Consider the following 20,593-nt stretch of genomic DNA (forward strand, 5'->3'; position numbering starts at 1 on the left):
TACCTCTCCATCATGCCCACAGTAAAAACAAGGTACTACACCTCTTCTGGCTGGATGATAGTTTCCTCTTTTTGCTTTTGGATTCTTTTCGTCTTTTTGAGTGCTTGGTTTTCATCTTCCTCTTCCGTTTCCGTTTCCTTTCTCTCTCTTCCTCCGTTTCTGTGTCCGAGTCCGAGGATTTGGAAGACGTCGAAGAATCTGAGCTGGTCGTGGATTCGTGTGAGGAGTAGGAGGCGGCGACCTTTTTCTTGCGCTCGGTCACTGAATGGCACACAAGACAAAGTGAAAGGTTCCATGTAAATACACCACTATAAACATGCATCGTACTGACATTAAAAAGAAACTCCATGCAAATCAGCTTCATCTAAACTTGGTCTGGAATTTTCTATGCACCTGCCAATCCACTTGCACAGTAATTAAGCTAGCTGTTAGCAGCCAAAGGAACTGGATTCTTTAGGCCCTTAACATTAAGGTTTGCAAACAAATATAGTCATAGTCATACTTTATTGATTCCAGGGGGAAATTGGTTTTCGTTACAGTTGCACCATAAATAATAAATAGTAATAGAACCATAAATAGTTAAATAGTAATATGTAAATTATGCCAGTAAATTATGAAATAAGTCCAGGACTAGCCTATTGGCACAGGGTGTCTGACTCTCCAAGCGAGGAGTTGTAAAGTTTGATGGCCACAGGCAGGAATGACTTCCTATGACGCTCTGTGTTGCATCTCGGTGGAATGAGTCTCTGGCTGAATGTACTCCTGTGCCCACCCAGTACATTATGTGGTGGATGGGAGACATTGACCAAGATGGCATGCAACTTAGACAGCATCCTCTTTTCAATCACCACCGTCAGAGAGTCCAGTTCCATCCCCACAACATCACTGGCCTTACGAATGAGTTTGTTGATTCTGTTGGTGTCTGCTACCCTCAGCCTGCTGCCCCAGCACACAACAGCAAACATGATAGCACTGGCCACCACAGACTCGTAGAACATCCTCAGCATCCTCCGGCAGATGTTAAAGGACCTCAGTCTCCTCAGGAAATAGAGATGGCTCTGACCCTTCTTGTAGACAGCCTCAATGTTCTTTGACCAGCCCAGTTTATTGTCAATTCGTATCCCCAGGTATTTGTAATCCTTCACCATGTCCACACTGACCCCCTGGATAGAAACAGGGGTCACCGGTACCTTAGCTCTCCTCAGGTCTACCACCAGCTCCTTAGTCTTTTTCACATTAAGCTGCAGATAATTCTGCTCACACCATGTGACAAAGTTTCCTACCGTAGCCCTGTACTCAACCTCATCTCCCTTGCTGATGCATCCAACTATGGCAGAGTCATCCGAAAACTTCTGAAGATGACAAGACTCTGTGCAGTAGTTGAAGTCCGAGGTGTAAATGGTGAAGAGAAAGGGAGGCAAGACAGTCCCCTTTATGACAATGGTTCAATCTGCAGGTACTCAAATTTTGCCAAATTGTGACTGCAGATTGGTGAATAGTTAAATGGCAGCAAGATTGCCTCATATTAAATAAGCCATCCAATGCTGTCAAGGTCCACACCTTAATAAAAGCAATGTGGAGAGAAGAGAATAGAGAAAATAAACTTTCAAGTGCAATGCTCTAGATTTGTTGCATGTGGTTCTTCACCCATTTTCAGGTGGCACAATCCAGCAGATGAAATATTGGAAGCTCGTCAAATTTGCATTCAGAAGCCCTTATATCTTTACTGCAAGACTGAAAATGATATCTAAAACTTTGACAAATGTCTATAGACGTGTAGTGGAGAGGATATTGAGTGGCTGCATCACAGCCTGGTACCAAAACACCAATGCCCTTGAAGAGGAAAATGCTACAAATAGTAGTGGGTATAGATAATCTATCACGGGAAAGTACCCCCCCCCCATCATCATTGAGCACATCTATATGGCGCACTGTCGTATGACAGCAGCATCCATCATCAAGGACCCCACCACCCAGCTTGAAAAATGTGACATTCACTTACAACCCACATCAATGCTTGGATAAAAATGATGAAGGTTCTGAGGAGCATTGACAGGGTTGATGCTGAGAGGATATTTCCCCTGGTAAAATGATCTAGAACCAGAGGACAGAGTTCAGAATAAGGGGTCACAAACTTCAGCTGGAGTCGAAAAGGAATTTCTTCACTGAGAAGCTTTTGACCGTAATTCTCTACCCTTGAGAGCTCGGAGGTAAAGATGAACAGACATTCAATTGCAAGGAATTCAAGGGGATTGGGAGAGATTGGGAAAGTGACGCCAAGAACGAGGATGGATCAGCCATGATTTTACTGAACAGTAGAGAAAGGTCAAGGAAACTGGCCTACTGCTCCTCTGTTAAGGCATGCGCAGGATGATAGTCCAGAGGTCAGCAATGTCTGGAGGGCAAAGCTGAAAGTCGAAGTCCAGAAGTCTGTGAATCTGGAGAGAGAAGCATGAAGGTTGAAGACTGAAGTCAGCAAATCCAGAGACAGAGGCCTGATGGTCAAAGGCCCTGGGTCAGCTTACCTGGAGATCAGAGGCCCAATCTTTGTGACCCTGTGAAATCAGGCCAGGGACTGGAGGCCTGATGGTGGCCTGCCCTGGGGCTGGAGCCTGTCTGTGTGTGTGGGAAAGTGGGAAAAGGGGTTGTTTTGCTCTTGTTGGTGTTGTTGCTTGTGTTGCTCTACTGAACATTGTGGGCATGCTATGTTGGCGCCAGGATGTGTGGCCATATTTGAGAGGTGCCCCCAGCATATCATTAGGTGTATTGGTTGTTAATTTCACTGTATGCTTCGATGCACATGTGATAAATAAGAGGGTGTGAAAAACAAGAGGGCACAGGTTTAAGATCAAAGGCACAAGATCTAAGAGTTGTGGACCGCTCCTTCATGCAAAGAGTGATGGGTATTTAGAATGAGCTGCCAGAAACAGTGGATGAGGTGGACATATCAGCAACATTTAAAAGCCATCTAGTTAAGTACATGGATAGGAAAGGTTTAAGGGCTATGAGGCAAACACAGCAGATGGGACTAACCCACTGGGCAGCATAGATGGTATGGATAAGTTGGGCTGAAAGGCCTGTGTACAAGGGGTGATTGATAAGTTCGTAGCCTAAGGTAGAAGGAGTCAATTTTAGAAAACCTAGCACATTTATTTTTCAACATAGTCCTCTCCTACATGTACACACTTAGTCCAGCGGTCGTGGAGTATACAGATCCCTTCTTTGTAGAAGTGGTCCACAGCAGGGGTGATTGATAAGTTTGTGGCCTAAGGTAGAAGGAGATGAGTTATTAACTTCAAACTTTCCGCACTATCACTCAAAGAGCTGAACTGCACGTGCATGTAATAAGAGCATCTTGGACCTCCAGGTGGTCTAAGACGCCGACTTCTACAAAGAAGGGATCCGTACGCTCCAAGACCGCTGGACTAAGTGTGTAAATGTAGGAAAAATAAATGTGCTAGGTTTTCTAAAATTGACTCCTTCTACCTTAGGCCAAGAACTTATCAATCACCCCTTGCACGTCTTGTATGACTCTGCCCTCAACAGTAATTAGCACAGGCATAAAGATCAATGATTGTCAAGGGGAAAGCCCCTGTGCCTATAATCAAACCTGACATGGAAGGATGCTGTACAGGTGGTAGAAGTCAATTTGCAAACCCCCAGGCAAGACACTTTATTCAAACAACCTTCAACTACAAGCACATAAGTCTGGGTTACACACACAAAATGCTGGAGAAAGTCTGCAACTGGACTGAATGACTGTCTTGACCCGAAATGTCAACTCTTCATTCCACTCCATGGATGCTGTCTGCTGAATTTATTTAGTTTTAATTAGTTAGAGATCTAGACAAGACTGGTCCAGCAACGCACCTATTTAACCCCAGCCTACTCACAGGACAATGTAAAATGACCAATTAATCTACTGACTGATATCTTTGGACTGCAGGAGGGAACTGGAGCACTCAGAGGAAACTCACATATTCACAGGGAGAACGTTTAAAATCCTTACAGATGGTGCCGAATTGAACTCCGACACCCAAGCTGTAATAGTATCACGCTAACCCCCTATGCTACTGTGGTACCCAGCATTTCGTGTGTGTTACTCTGGATTTCCAGCATCTGCTGAATTGCTTGTGTTTTTGAAAAAGACCAACCAAGGCACACAAAAAAGTATTATCACACACACACACACACACACACACAGGGCTTAACAAAAGAAAATCACCATGACTTGCAGACTTTGGGACAAACTCTCCACAGTCAATGATCCGCACATCTGCATATGGGCGGCTGGCAGCATCTGTCTTCAGGTTTTCTATTTCTTTGATGGCATCAAAGCCAGTTATCACTTGGCCGAAAACGACATGCACACTAAAAAAACCAAAGTAACAGAATGTGTGTTGTGATTTCTGCACAGCGATAAGACATTTCCCCAACAACTAAGATCAAGAGTCTGTGTTAAATAAAGTCAATTGCTTATCTGGTATTTATTCATCAACTCTCTGGATATGGAGCACAGCTTCTCTGAAAGTAATCCCCATCTAATAAGTCATTACATTATATGAACAACTTGAAATCTCTAACTGAACACACCACAAAGTGGCCCTTGTAAAGATAATAGTTAAATGCATGAGTGAACACAGAACCTAATAACAGGCCGTGTAGGTTTTCAAATGTGAATTCACCGTCACAGAAGATGCAGCATCAAATAATACAGCTGAGCAGGATGGACCATTTTTCTTCTGTCTTTCTGTTAACTGTGGTTATGAACTGGTTGAACACACCCAAGATCCATTCTGGCAAAAAGGATCTGCTTTGAAGAATAGTTAGCCTGAAGTGAGTGTACAAACAAGACAGCACCATGGGCATGCAATCCAACAGGAGCGTTTTTATTTTGTTGAAGGATATCCTGTCTTAACCATGTGCTATTCATATAACTGGTGATCTGCAATGCCTTGTGGCTCCCTTTATTTATTACAGATAGTGCAATTTATTGATCAAGTACAGCAGCTCTCTCAAAGAAGATCAAAAAAGATAGGGAAGACAAAGGCTTTCAAGCAGCTCTGAACCATCACATCTCTACGTTGTGGCAATTCATTCAAACTGCCAATCAGTTTGACTCTGTTTTCATTAACTGTGTTTTAAAGTGCTACACAGTTCCTCTAAGGCGATCAGTTTTCTAAGACATTTTCTACACCCCTGCCAGTCAGTCAACCTTGGATCTCTCCTGTAATAACCATGGGCTCTTATCTTGTTTAGCAGCCTGATATACACCACCTCGTCAAATGGCTTCTGACCACCTAGTCAAAGGGCTTCTGAAAATCCAAGTAAACAACATCCATTTGCTCTCTTTGTCCTCCCCATGACTTCCTCAAAGAATTCCAACAGATTTGTCAGGCAAGATTTCCCATTAAGGAAACCATGTTGACTGTGACCTATTTTGTTATGCTCTCAGCATTATTATTTTCTTGCTTAATTATAGGTTCTTGATTAATAAGGGCATCAAAGGTTACAGGAGAAGGCAGGAGAATAGGGTTGCAAAAGATAAATAAATCAGCCTTAATCGAATGGCGAGGCAGACACAATGGGCCAAATGGGCTAATTCTGCTCCTGTGTCTTATGGTTTTCATAGTCCTCTGTGCAGGCAATGACAAATACTCCAAGTAACGTCTATACAATCTATACAAACGTCTACACAAAGCAAAACTATATCTGAGTGTTGTGACCATCAACAGGGAGACACTGGCTGCACTGTCACTCATGACAGCATCTTCTTTTTTTGTTCCATCAACTCAGCTTTTATCTTCAGTGCCATGGAGGAGGACGCCATCGAATAAGTTGGTAAAAGCAGGTTCAAATGAAAGGGCTGAGATGACTAACCTAATTCACTAAAAATTTACTTCATTATAACATTTGCATATTATTCATGTTTTCTGATGACATAGGAAAAGGTCATAGGGCCCCATGCTGGATCTCAGTACAATTTCATTCTCTCACTTAATTCCTGTAATCTATTCGTTCTCATATGCTGATAAACTGCATTCTGATTCTTCTGCCACTTATCCACTGTAAGGGATAACTTACAGAAGCTTTTTAACCTACCAATCAGTGTATTTAAAACTGGAGTATCCTGAGGAAACACAACTTCACTGGAGGTTAGCTTTAAATCTGGGTCGCTAGAGCTGTTTGACAGCAGCAGTACTGACTCTCTGCCCCTCCAATCTATCTTTCCTTGACCCCATCCTTTTCCCCCTTATGCCCTTAATGATTAAAAATATATGCAAGGATTTAAGTGTTCCAGTGCTCTGGGGTAAGGAGTTTCAGAGACACAACCATTTGCGAGGAGAAATTACTCCACATCTCAGTTGTAGATGGGGCTCCCTTATTGCCTTTCAGATTCCTATGCATCTCTCCTCTCATCTTAAAACCATGCCTTCTAGTTATTGATTTCAAAACCCTACCAAAAAGACTGTGAATATTGACCCTATGACCCTCAATAAGTCTACATACCTCTATCAGATCAACTCTGTGTCCTAAACTCCTATGAAAAAGTCCCAACCTTTCTCTATAATTCAGTCCCTTAAGTCCTAGGAATATCCTCCTAAATCTCCTCTAGGACTGTTGGATTAGACTATATTTGTTATTTTATTGTGCAGTTTAACAATCAAGTGCCTGCTTGTATTTTATATAGCTACCTATATACATGTAACAGCTCAATATGTTTCCTACTGGTACACTGGATGTATATGGTTCTGGAAAGTTCTTTGGTATTGCATTATTTGAAGAAGGGCTATCTGATTGGTTAATTCCTATCTACAAATTTGAATGGAATGGTTCTCATCTATGGTATAAAAAGAGGCTGTATAAGTAGGCTCGCCATCTTTATTCTCTTTAGTTTTAATTTATTTCTCCTTCCCCTTCCAGACTTCTGTTACTGCCTGTTTGCATTGTACATGGCCTATCAGCAGCTATAACCGGACACCCATCATGAGTTAAATAGCAGGGAAGGACATTGCCTAGCAGAGCAGTCTTCAAAGGAGTGATCTGAGGCAGAGTGGTAAGGCTTTGGCTTATTCAGGCTTCGGGGATAATGGGTCGAGGCGAGGTAAGTTACCTTTGAGGAATAGAAACAGGAAGTATATCTATAAGGCCGGTGTCTTGCACTGGTTGTCAGATGTGGAAAGTCCGGGAGACTCCTAGCCTGCGCCAGGTGCATCGAGCTGCAGCTCAATGACCATCGTCTGGTCAGGGAAAGTGAGGTGGTGATAGAGAGGAGCTATAGGTAAGTAGTCACACTGGGGCCTCGTGAGACAGATAAGAAGGTAACTCTCAGGAGAAAGAAGGGCAAGAGTCAGATACCAGAGAGCAACCCTATGGCTGACCCCCTTAACAATAAGTACTCTTGTTTGAGTACTGTTGTGGGGGGATGGCCTACCTGGGGGAAGCAACAGTGGCCGCGCCTCTGGTACAGAGTCTGGCCCTGCAGCTCAGAAGGGTAGAGAAACAAGAAGATGGCAACAATGGTAGGGCACTCTATAGTTAGGGGGTCAGACAGGTGATTCTGTGGATACAGGAAAGGAGCACGGATGGTAGTTTGCCTCCCAGGTGCTAGGGTCTGGGATGGTTCTGATCGCATCCATGATATCCTGAAGTGGGAAGGTGAACAGCCAGAGGTTGTGGGTACATATTGGTACCAATGACATAGGTAGGAAAAGGGAGGAGGTCCTGAAAACAGACTACAGGGAGTTAGGAAGGAAGTTGAGAAGCAAGACCTCAAAGGTAGTAATCTTGGGAATACTGCCTGTGCCATGCGACAGTGAGTATAGGAATAGAGTGAAGTGGAGGATAAATGCATGGCTGAGGGATTGGAGCAGGGGGCAGGGATTCAGATTTCTGGATCATTGGGACCTCTTCTGGGGCAAGCGTGACCTATACAAAAAGGACGGGTTGCACTTGAATCCAAGGAGGACCAATATCCTGGCAGGGAGGTTTGCTAAGGCCATTGGGGAAAGTTTAAACTAGAATTGCTGGGGGGTAGGAACTGACCTGAAGAGACGGAGGAAGGGGCAGTTGGCTCACATATAGAGAAAGCTTTGTGACAGTGCGATAGGGAGGATAGGCAGGTGATAGAGAAGGGAGACGCCCAGACTGATGGTTTGAGATGTGTCTATTTTGATGCAAGAAGCATCATGAACAAAGTGGATGAGCTCAGAGCGTGGATCAGTACTTGGAGCTAAGATGTGGCCATTACAGAGACTTGGATGGCTCAGGGGCAGGAATAGTTACTTAAGAGTGCCAGGCTTTACATGTTTCAGAAAGGACAGGGAGGGAGGCAAAGAGGTGGGGGCATGGCACTGTTGATCAGAAATAGTGTCACAGCTGCAGAAAAGGAGGAAGTCATGGAGGGATTGTCTACTGAGTCTCTGTGGGTGGAAGTTAGGAACAGCAAGGGGTCAATAACTTCACTGGGTGTTTTTTATAGACTGCCCAATAGTAACAGGAACATGGAGCTTAGTAAAATAGAGGGCTATGGGTAACCCTAGGTATTTCTAAAGTGAGTACATGATTGGCACAGCATTGCTGGCTAAAGGGCCTGTATTGAGAAGAGTTTTTCTATGATTCTATGCAATTCTCTTTTGTTCTACTAGCACTTAATAAAATGACCATGAAGCAGCAAGTTTTAAGTCGCTTTCTTGTCTATGGAAAGAATCTTGGATCAAAAACATCAAAATCTAGCAAGACCATTCCAGTAAACCTTCTCTGAAATGGTAATACATACTTCCTTAAATAAGGGGACCAAATCCGTACACAGATCTAGCATTCCTAGTGCCTTTTGCAGATGTGGTAAGATTTCTTTTCACAAATACTTCAACCCCTTTAAATCCAAGCCAGCGTTTCATCAGTTTTCCTTGTATGGCAGTGCCCTGTGCTTCAGGTGCAAGGACCCCTGTGTTGCAGCTTTCTGCAGTCTTCCTGTTAAATAATACATTGGTTTTATTATTCTTTTTCCTAAAGTGGACTATTGAACTGGTAAAACACTAAAAGATACTCAGGCAGGTACAATGGAGGAGTATGGGTCACATACAGGCAAATAGGATTAGCTCAGATGGGTATCTTGATCAGCACAGATGAATTTGGCTGAAGTTTCCATGCTGTATTCATCTCCATCATTGACTGAACCTATCAAATTCTCTTCATGAAGAGTATGCTCTTCGCAGCAGGCCTTTCCTTCTTTTGGCTGCCTTCCTCTAAATCACGTAAATATCTGTGGCTCCAGCACTGATCCTATTTTCCATTGGTAAATCAATCTTCCATCCTTGCAAGTATATCACCTCTTCCACCATGAGCTTTTATCTTACAAATAATCAACTGTGTGGCATCTTGTCCCAACACCTATTGAAATTTAAACGTAGTACATCTACTGGTTCTTATCTGAACAGACTGACTGATATTTTATGAAAGGACTGCACAAGGATGAAACTGAATCAAGGCACGAGATTCTCCACTGTGGATTTCTTTCTCCACTGGCATTCTTTTTGTATTTCTCTTCCTGAAAACAAAATGCAATCCAATACAAAAATATTCAAGAAGCACTCAATGTAATCATTATTTCTGACAAGAACTTCAAGTTGTAATGCAACACACAAGTTTCTACCACAACACGATAATTTTACGAACAATTCACAAGGTGCGTTGTAAGAAAGGATGAAATTGTAAATCACTTAAGATTTGAGAATATCTTGGAACAATTTTAGCAGTTTAGCTTGAACTTTGGGTTAAAAGTGGGAACCTTTTGGCTTCAGAGTAATAGATAGATGTTTGAAAAACCTTTTGACATACCCATCCAGATGTGGTGCTGGCTTTGTAGTTCTGTTCCATTTGAAGGAATCCATAGTTTGAAAGGATGATTTGAAAAAGAATAGGAAGGATGTCACGAATTCGGCACAGAGGTAGAGATCATTTTTATGTCAGATTTGACGAATATTTTAAAATATGAAAGGAAAAGAAAAAAATTAGTTCAAACAATTGCCCTTCAAAAGGTCATTCAATTAATAAACAATCAAACCACTATTCATGCGCTGGCTTTTTGATTTAGCCCCACACTGAACTGTTGGATTTATTAAAATAGTGCTCTGGGTCCCAGTGTCGGCAATGGCATATTAAAGCTGTATGCTCCATTTCTAATGGGTTCCTCTAAACCTTGAGGGCGTTTGATCCAAGAATTCAAACGTAATCTCCATCCAGTATGCTACATAAATTGGGCAAGAATCTCTCTTTGAAGCCTTTAACATCATGTGGTTCAGAAACTACAGTGATCAAAGAAAAAATCAATGAATCGTGATGGTCCACTCTTTTAATGGTAAAATATTCATGATCTAATAATAGATACTTGTGGAATTTTCATTTTTGCATCAGGCCTCAAATTATTTCTCCAGAATTGTCTCTGAAGCACTCTTCAAAGCCAATTTTTATGAAAGATGGACAATTATGCACATCTCCAAGTTATTTAGTGTTACTTTTAAGGCAAAATGCGTAAATCCATATAGGTGAAGCTGATTTGATGTTACTGCTGGTCTTAACTACGTCAACTCTGACTGAACAGTTTATTTAAACTCACTTTTGTTTGATAGAAACTATTGTTCTTTTAAATGGTCCCGCCATTAGATAATATGTACCTACTTAACTGCAAATGACAAGGCATATAAATAAAATCCTTCATCACTATTATTATACCTAAAGTCTTGAAAAGGTTACTACTGCAAAATTGCAAATGATGCTCCCTCCCTTTACTGTAAAACATAGCTATCACTTTACATTTTGTTCTCAGTACCATAGTGGAAGAGAAACTGCTGCATCCATTTCCACGAAAAAGTTACTTTTAAAAATACTGAGCTAGATAGTAGGCAGATATCTTACAGTAATTTAGCATCAAGTGTGCTGCTAAAAATCTTATACTTAAAAGATCGCTTTCCTCTCTATGCTGTGTTCTACATCCACCCCAATGCAAGCTTGACTGCACTAACTTAATAATTCAACCCACAGACTAACTCTGCCTGCAAGATTACGAAGGTATACCACATTTTACAAGGTGTTGATGTAAAGATCCTTTTGATAGTACTGTAACTCTCATTAGTCTTGATTGATCACCAAGCTCAGTAAAAATTGCTACAATGCTGAAATTTTTTTTGATTAAGTCATTATCTTTTGTTTTATATTTCACTGTCAATCATTAATTAAACCCAATTAAGTACTTTTGGAGAATGCACAACTGAAAGTTTGCATTGAAAAGATATGCAGCTGAAAGCAGCTGCAGGACCAGAGCATTTAGCTTCTCCGAGCGTAGTGTTAACACTACAGCAAAGTGACATTGATTGACCCGCAATCATGGGAACATCCAGACACTCAGTATTTGAAAGAAATCTGGAAACTGAGAAACCTTCGGGAGGTTGCAGCTGCATGAAGGGCAGACTAAAAACTTTTAATTCAGAATAAGCGACAATGACTCAGAAGATTTTAGTAATGCACATCAACACATTATATAGGAAAGCACAGCTTGTGTTTAGTACAGGATTAGGGGAGCAGTTGGAAATGCACCTTCATACCTACGTTCTCACCTCAAAAATCAGAACTTCTTTCCCAAAATTTCCACCAGATTAAAAACAGAATTTTATTTCCACAGACTTAGCAGTTAAAGAGTATGGACATATTTCAGATTATTTAACTTGTCACCAGTTATCTTACCCCAATGAATTCCAAAATTTTATTTGTTATTTTAGAAAGCAGGTTACAGACATTCTAATCCAAAGGCAACCAAAAATATTTCACATAAACTTACAATGAGATTGTTTGTCTATCCCAATATATTATTTCCACAAGAATTTTCCCTAAGGAATGTATAAAGTGAAGATTTTAAAGATGCCATCTCCCCAGTTTAATCTGCGATATTACTTCATGAAAACTTCAACTAATTAAGGTTGGCATTTGGCAAAAACTACAGGACAGTGTTAAATTTTGATTAGCTGGTCCAATGAACCAATTTTGGTTAAGCTTGCAACAGGGCCACTGTTACAGTGAAGATTATAGCCAAAAGTTCACGGACTTAGCATTGGAATTGTGCAACCAAATTTCAACACACACATCTCTTCTTTGAAAAAGACTTGCCCAACATCTTTGTGTTCAAGTATTAGAGCAGGATTGATATTGGTTATTGATACTGGAGTATAGGCCAAAGCCCTGGGATCAAGAATTCTCAGAAAATCGTTGTTAACATTAGTGAACTTGCGTTCCAGTGTAAGACAAAACCCAGAACAGCTGTTTCGGTATGTTCTTGGATGAAAATGTCTGTACCGATGTCACATGTATCTGAAAAGTCGAAAGTCTGATTACAGGAATTGTAGAAACATTTAGGAACAATGGAACAAGAGGAGGCCATTCAGCCCTTTTTGGCCTGTACATCCACTGGCTAATCTGCTGGTTAATTCACTCCAAATGCCGTAATTCCATAAGATTTAATAGCTTTGTATGAAAAATCCATTTTTTATAGGTCTGAGATTTTCATCTGTTCTGTGGGATCTCAATTTTTCAGGAGATGGGTTCTAGGTATCCACTATCCTTTTGGTGAAAAGTGTCTGCTGAAAGCCCCCGTAGAATTTGGAGGCTATGCCCTCTTGGGCTCGATACCTTCAACAGAAGCAGCTACTACTTTTCAGTTACCCTATCAAACCTTGAATCAAGCTGATCACCTTGATCAGAAATTGGATTAATTTTGGAATAAAAAAATTTTTTAAATTGATCTTTAAAACTGAAAAAAATAAACTCTTTACTGATGTAATCACACTGTAACCAACTGGCTTAGAGTTAAGTACAAAGATTAGACCATTTTTAGCTTTACATTGGCATTATAGGACTTCAGAGATCAGATACTTGGTAAAGCCACTGCAGGCTTGATAGAGCATTTCAATGCCAAGGGGCGGTTTTACACTGTGCCAATCTTGCACCAGCAGCAACCAAATGAGAGCACAGACTGATTGGGCTCTGCTAAAGTCAAGGACACAGATTTTTAAACTGGCTTTCTCAGTTGATGAACATGGAGAAGCTTATTTAAGTTAGCAAACTTGCCTCTCCTCTTCCACAATGGCAATTTAATGATAACAGTATCTGTACTCTGTACACACGAAACATTGTTAGCAGGAGCTCTTTTAAAAACAGAAAATGGTTCAGTTTCTTTGAATAAAGGTAGGTTGGGTTAATGTTTCAGATGACAGATCATAAGACAATATGAATAGAATTAGGCCATTTGGCCCATTAAGTCTGCTTCATCATTCCATCATAAATAAATGGTCATCAGCCATGATGGAAAGGCAAAACAGACTCGATGGGCCAAATGGTCTAATTCTGCTCCCATGTCTTCTGATCTTATTATTTCCAACCTGGAACCTTAAATCAACCAACTCCTGTCCAAACTTTGCAATTGCTTATATCATTTTCTGTTTTATATCAGATTTTCATATATAAATAATTAGCTCTATGGTAATTGGCCATAAGCAGAAAAACAAATATACCCAAATCCAAATGTGACTGGAAAACTGATTTCTATAAAATGAGACATTGTACCCCTCCCCTCCACAATGATTTAATGACATTTTTTTTGTTCAAAAGAAATTAACATACTGAGCAAGTAAGGACAGCCTTATAGTAATGGCACATTACCTTTGCAGCGCAGGATGTAACACTGATTCTGTAAATTTTACACAAAAATGGCAAGAGAAAAATTGTAATACATTCCAGACAAAAAAAATCCAAGTTTTTTTCACATATATTATTAAAATCACATCAAAAGTCAACACAACACTATAGGATAGTTTTCTTAATCAAACAGATGTGATACACAAAAACAGATTGCATTAAATGTACTTGAAGCTTGCAGGCAGAGGGCTCTAAAATTTTTCTTAATTTCTCTTTATTCAACTTCTACATAAAACACTCAATTTTTAAATAAACCTATTCTCTTCTTTCTATTACAAACTAATTTTCTGAAAATCGCTTTTCCTTCCCCCCACACAACAGAACCACCACATTCTGCATTCTGATTATCAAGCAGGTTTGGGCCTTCTTCAAGCCTTCCACTGCCAATGTTTCCAAGTGTTTCAAACCCAGGACCATCACATAAGGCTGCTGGCACTGGTGAAACTGTAACTACAGATATGCCCCACTACACACCAATCAGAAAAGGAAAAAAGCGGTCATGTGCAAGATTGGTGAATAATCTGTCCACTCCTTGCAACAGAAACATCTGATTACAACTACATTACACATGAAGGTTGATAACACGTTAAATTGCCAAGAGGAGTTGCCAGATGCACAGCATCTTTTTGAACGCAACAGAATGAGTAAAATAACTGATCCTCACAATCTGACATCTTTTAATTTGATATTACAGAGAATTTATTAACACACTTAAATCTTCACATTTAATTTTATACTTTATCAAAGAAAGTTCAAATATGATTATTGTTGGGGGGGGGCTGAGATATTTCTGCAGCCAATGAACAAAAGTAGCAAAGTATACTTACTGTAATTGTACAAATTCATTATGATGTGTGGCCCAAAAATGAACAATAACTACAATTAAGGTTCATTCCCACAGGGAGCTTAGCATCCAAGTGACATAAATAGCGTTCTTCTCAGTTTTAAACAAAATTATCAGAGCAAGAATTTAGCATTGTCCGTACTTGGCTTTAAAATTACAGTGAAAATCCTGATCTCTGATAAAGCTAATCTCTATGAAAAGATTCAGAGGCTCAGCAACAGATGAAGCAAATGAGGAAAGGCACTGCAATAGCAATATGAAAGTTCAACTTCCACTGAGGTGAGAAGAATAACAAAATCCTTATATCCTTCCTTGAGTTAGAATGAAGACAGCTGACAACATGGGTGGAATAATAGCTAGTGAATGGGCTTCAGTTCCCACTGCTGACTGTAGGATGCTTGTATGTTTCCCTCGTAGCTGGATGGGGTTCCTCTGGGTGCTCCACTGATCTCCCACATTTCAAAGACACAGGGGTTGCAGTTAGTACATTATGGCCTTGCTAGATTGGTGCCAGTAGCAGGGCAGCACTTGCTGGCTGATCCCAGCACATCCTTGAACTATGTTGGCTGTTGACACAAATGATGCATTTAATTGTATGTTGTGGTGCATGTGATAAATGAAGATAATCTTTTAAAAATATATATATTTAAAATATATAGATCTTTACTCCCCAATGGAGTAAAAGATTACCTTAACCTATGGCTGCAAGTTAGTGTCTCAGGTTTGTTCTGAGGAGAAATTCTTTTTTCAAATGTATTTAAAGCATCAAATTAAATTGATCTTACTGGATGACTGAATTAAAATGTGCTGAAGAGACTTCTTGATCAAAAATTATGTGATTAGATTCCATGCTTCATTAATATAGTGGCTGATCATCAAAAGATGTGTTAATGGCTTGTCTTAAAATCAATGGAGAGAAGTTTTCGGTAATAAAGATAGAAACTTAGCTCAGTATATCAACTCAAAATGCTGGAGGAACTCAGCAGGCCAGGCAGCATCTGTGGAAAAAAGTACAGTCGACGTTTTGGGCCAAGACCCTTCATCAGGACTGGAGGGAAAAAAGATGAGGAATAGGAGTTAGGAGGTGGGGAAGGAGAGAAAGAAACACAAGGTGATAGGTGAAACTGGTGAGGGCGGGGGAAGGAGGAGTGAAGTAAAGAGCTGGGAAGTAGATTGGTGAAAGAGACACAGGGCTGGAGAAGGGGGAATCTGATAGGAGAGGACAGAAGGCCATGGTAGAAAGAAATGGGGGAGGAGCACTAAACAGAGGTGATGGGCAGGTTAAGATAAGGATAGTTGGGGAAATGGGAAAGGGGAATGGTGAAGGCGGGAGTGGGGGGGGCATTACTAGAAGTTCGAGAAATCAATGTTCATGCCATCAGGGTGGAGACTACCCAGCCACTCCAACCTGAACATGGCCTTCATCGCAAAAGTAGAGGCGGCCATGGACTGACACGACAGAATGGGAATGGAAAGTGCAATTAAAATGGGTGGCCTCTGGGATATCCTGCTTTTTCTGGCAGACTGAGCACAAGTGCTCAGCGAAGCAGTCTCCCAATCTACCTCGAGTTTCATCGATGTACCATCTCCTTTCCCTTCTCTCCCAATATCTCCTTACCTGCCTATCACCTCCCTCTGGTGCTCATCCCCTTTTCTTTCTTCCATGGCCATCTGTCCTCTCCTATCAGATTCCCCCTTCTTCAGCCCTGTATCTCTTTCACCAATCTACCTTGTGTTTCTTCCTTCCCTCCTCCCACCTTCTAACTCCTACTCATCTTTTTTTCCTCCAGTCCTGATGAAATGTTGACTGTATTCTTTTCCATAGATGCTGCCTAGCCTGCTGAGTTCCTCCAGCATTTTATTTGTGCTGCTTAATTTCCAGCGTCTGCAGATTTTCTCTTGTATATCCACTGTAAGCTACTGACGTAGGAAGTCCGTCCTTGGGTCTTCCAGATAGCAAACTTAGTTTCCAGAGATACAATCACCATGATCAAAAGTTCAAGCACAAGGGGAATCACAGGTATAAATGGAGATAATAATTATATCCTGCAGCCTCTAAAATAAGTCTCTAATAACTAGCCAACAACACTGTTGACAAAAGTATTCAAGGCATTCATTGTTGTTGTGTATAAGGAATAATGAGCATTGGCAGACTAACTGGGTTTTTCTCTATCCTAGTTCTTTTATACCCAATACAGAGAAGAGGATTTGGATCCTCAACATGTTGGGATCACAACTAAAGCAATAGGTTTTGGGTCTATCTTGGCCAAGTACAATGAATTATTTGCACGTCCCAAGACAAAATCTTCAAAAATACAATCTAGGAAGTTATGCAATATTTCGAATCAAGGTAGCTACTTGCTACTTTAGGTAATACTGGAATTGAAGATAACAAATAAGATCTTTGCAAAGGGCAATCAAACGATGTTTCTTTTTTCTCGTCTCCGTAAGTCCTTTGGAGATCAGCATTAGTTGAAGGAATCCAACACTTTATGATCACTCAATCCATTTACTGGACCCTCCTTACTGATGTTCAATGCAGATGCTTGATGGAATGTGGCAGCAAGAAAGACAATCAGTCTGAAGGCAGGTCGTTATGGGAAGACATCTTGGAAACTGCAAAAACCATTCTTGGCAGTGTACTGCTAATTGTATACAATTCACAGAGGCACAAAGTCAACATGGGCAACTTCCTCTATTTGATTAGTGTTCTTAATGATGAACTGCTTGGGGAGCAGTTAATCCTATCTTAGCAGAAGCTGAAATTCAACAGCTTTAACTATTGAGCTGTAAAGGACCTTAGGTAATGGGTTGTTTTCAGCTCCAAGTTAGGATCAAGTTATATTGTTCAGCGACAACTGATCATGCATACTAAACAAAAAATTAAATGGATTGATGTTGGAACAATTTTTAAACCCCGAAGTCACTGACCGTGCACACAGTTTTCTAACTTCTATTATTTCCAGAAATCCTAGTTTTGCACTCCTCTGCCAGGGTAGGATGGCTCATATCAACGGGGCTTAGATTTAGTGTGAGAGGGGAAAGTGACAAGAGGCAATTTTTCCCCAGAGGGTGATGAATATATGGAATGAGCTGCCAGAGAAAGTGATTGTGGTAGGTATAATGGTATCATTTAAGAAGAACTAAGATAGGTACATGAAGGGGTGGGGCTTGGAAGGATATGGGCCAAACACAGGAAATTTGGACTGAAAACTGTGGTCATCATGGACTAGTTGGGCTGAGGGGCCTGAATCCATGCTGTATTGCTCTATGACTCTGAATGATGGCTCATGCTAAGAGGCACCTCCATGGACATAGTCCACCATGTCACTTAAGTGGTCATTTCCTCACATGTACAACTGGGCAGCTCCTTGACCATGTTAAGTACAACAGGATCAACTTCCAGTAATTTTTGGTGATTGTCATGTAAATGCATTGACAATGTCATAAGAAGAAAACACAAAATCGTTTCCTTTTCCACGGTCCATTTCTTGTGTTAATGCTGTCAATACTGATCAATGGGTCACTCCTGTGTAAGTGGCTTAGTACCATACCTTCTAATGTAGCTATCCACTAGATTCGCAAGTTTCTCCTTTGGCATGGCCTGACTAGCTGGGCATTCCCTATAGTTCTGTATTTGGCAGATTACACATTCTTTTGCATATGTGCTCATTCATTGACTGTTCCCGTTTTCACAGCTTTTACATTCCTTTCTCCATGGATCTCTTTCTCTCTAAATGCCCTCATTAATCTAGCCAAAAGAAGCCTTCACCTATAGTTTATACCCATAGCAATGGCATTATTCTTCTACTTTTCACTCTCTATACTGGATGTATCAAATGACTACATTGGTGACGTGGTACAACTACAATTCTAACTCAAATTGCAAATATCATAGGCAAAGTAGCTCCAAGTGATAACATTTATACAGTAGGGCTTAGGAGATGAAACTAATGCTTACACTTCCCCTCACTACTGAATTTAAAGTTCTATATTGATACTTGATGGAAAAGTGGGAAAGAAGCATAAACATTTTTTAATACAATAATAACACAAAATGTACTCAGTGGCCACTTTATTAGGTATTTCCTGTACCTAATAAGGTTCGTGGTCTTGGACTGCTGTAGCCCATCCACTTCAAGGTTTGACGTGTTGTGCATTCAGAGATGCTCTTCTGCTCACCACTACTGTAATTAATATGTTATTACTTGAGCTACTGTTGCCTTCCTGTCAGCTTGAACCAGTTTGGCTATTCTCCTATGACCTCTCTTATTAACAAGCCATTTCTGCCCACAGAACTGCTGCTGTAAAATCTAGGGACTGTAGTGTGTGAAAATCCCAGGAGATCAGTAGTTTGAAATACTCAAACCATCCCATCTGGCACCAACAACCATTCCACGGTCGAAGTCACTTAGCTCATGTTTCTTCCCCATTCTGATGTCTGGTCTGAACAACAACTGAACCTCTTGATCATGACTTCATGCTTTTATGCACTGAGTTGCTGCCACATGATGGCTGATTAGATATTTGCATTAACAAGCGGGTGTACAAGTGTACTTAACGAAGTGGCCACTGAATGCATACCTTATAGTTAATTTAATCAAAAGTAATCAAGTTTTGAAAGGATGGAAAAAGATTGGTATTTTGAACTCTGCCATGGTGAGTAACAATCAGCAATTCATATTATTTCATTTGTTTTTCAATAATAAAACAAGGTTTTGAGAAAACTGGGATACACTAACCGAGAAACAATCTTATTTAAGTCACTATAACTTGAGGAAAGAAAATCAAGCTCTTTATAGAAGGTGAAAATAATGGGATTTGTCATGGATATCATACTGTGACAACTCAGTGGCATCTTACAAAATGTATCTGTAGTAACTTGTAGCTGCTTTAGAACAAAAGCTTACGATAAACAAATTTAAGTAGATCAGGAGATCCTCCACTTAGAGAGCTTGCATGCCCAACAGTCTAAAAACCAGTGTAGTAAACCAGAATTAAGTAATGTCTAGTTCAGTGCATATCACAATACTTCTAGTGTTCCATTAACTTCAGCTGCTGCATGGGACCTAACCACTGCAAGTCACTATCTCAGGGAATTCTAGTGAAGATTAATGAGGAGATGGACATATTATGTTATTGTATATTATTGTATATGTGTGTCACAGAAATCACAGCATAAGTTCATTACTTCCGAGGTCAGTGTCAGTTTATACAGAGCTTAGTATCTTTCTCTAACGATACTCCTTTTAGCTATGTACTATTGTTTTTTTTGCCAGACTGAAGACAAATTAAAATTCCTGGTACAAAGTACAGTTGTACCTGCATCATAAACATAGACACAATGAATTGAATGATTGTACCCCTTCACCGAAATGCTTTCGATTTTTGACAGCCAATAAATAAAACTGCATAAAGAATATACCAATGCAGGAATAAGAATCCCCATGTCCATGAAGGATAAAAAGCATTAATCACAATAGCAAGTGATCTTTAGCAAACCTGTCAGGACAAGTTATGAATTTGCAGCCGTTAATAAGTTTCCCAATAGTTTAGAATTATACTCAGACCCAAGACAAGCTGAACAATGACATTTTTCCATTTTTGCCTGTAATATCTCATTGGTGCAGGGAAATCAATGGGGAACACCACAGAACATATGTCCCTGTTGATTTGTTCTGCACGATAAAGCATTTAAATTATCTGTCCAATTGGTTTCTAAGCCACCAGCAACTCACTGTAATTTTACAATCACAGGGCCTCGTACATTTGCCAAAACTTAAAAGATTTCTGAGCCAGCTCCATCATAGGCACTAGCCTCCCCAGCATCGAGGACTTATAAAAGCGATACCTCAAAAAAAAGGTGGCATCCATCATTAAGGAACCCATCACCCAAGACATGCCCTCTTCTTAATGCTACCATCAAGGAGAAGGTATGGGAGCATGAAGACACAGTCTGATGTTTCCATCATCAGATATGAATAGACAATGAATCCATGTACA

At 40.4% G+C, this 20,593-nt stretch overlaps 1 protein-coding gene across 7 annotated transcripts in view; it reads right to left on the reverse strand.

The window, feature by feature from the left end:
- Positions 1 to 20,593, reverse strand: part of nktr (natural killer cell triggering receptor) — a 224,725-nt gene that overhangs the window by 48,569 nt on the left and 155,563 nt on the right. For all 7 annotated transcript variants that reach the window (XM_063044549.1, XM_063044548.1, XM_063044546.1 and 4 more), the window contains 3 exons: positions 9,841 to 9,870; positions 4,226 to 4,371; positions 42 to 261 (listed from right to left, as the gene is read on the reverse strand). In XM_063044549.1, the coding sequence (XP_062900619.1) occupies positions 42 to 261; positions 4,226 to 4,371; positions 9,841 to 9,870 (396 nt within the window). The remainder of the gene's footprint in view (positions 1 to 41; positions 262 to 4,225; positions 4,372 to 9,840; positions 9,871 to 20,593) is intronic.

The sequence above is a fragment of the Mobula hypostoma genome, chromosome 3, assembly GCF_963921235.1.
Source record: "Mobula hypostoma chromosome 3, sMobHyp1.1, whole genome shotgun sequence".
NCBI classification, from domain to species: domain Eukaryota; kingdom Metazoa; phylum Chordata; class Chondrichthyes; order Myliobatiformes; family Myliobatidae; genus Mobula; species Mobula hypostoma.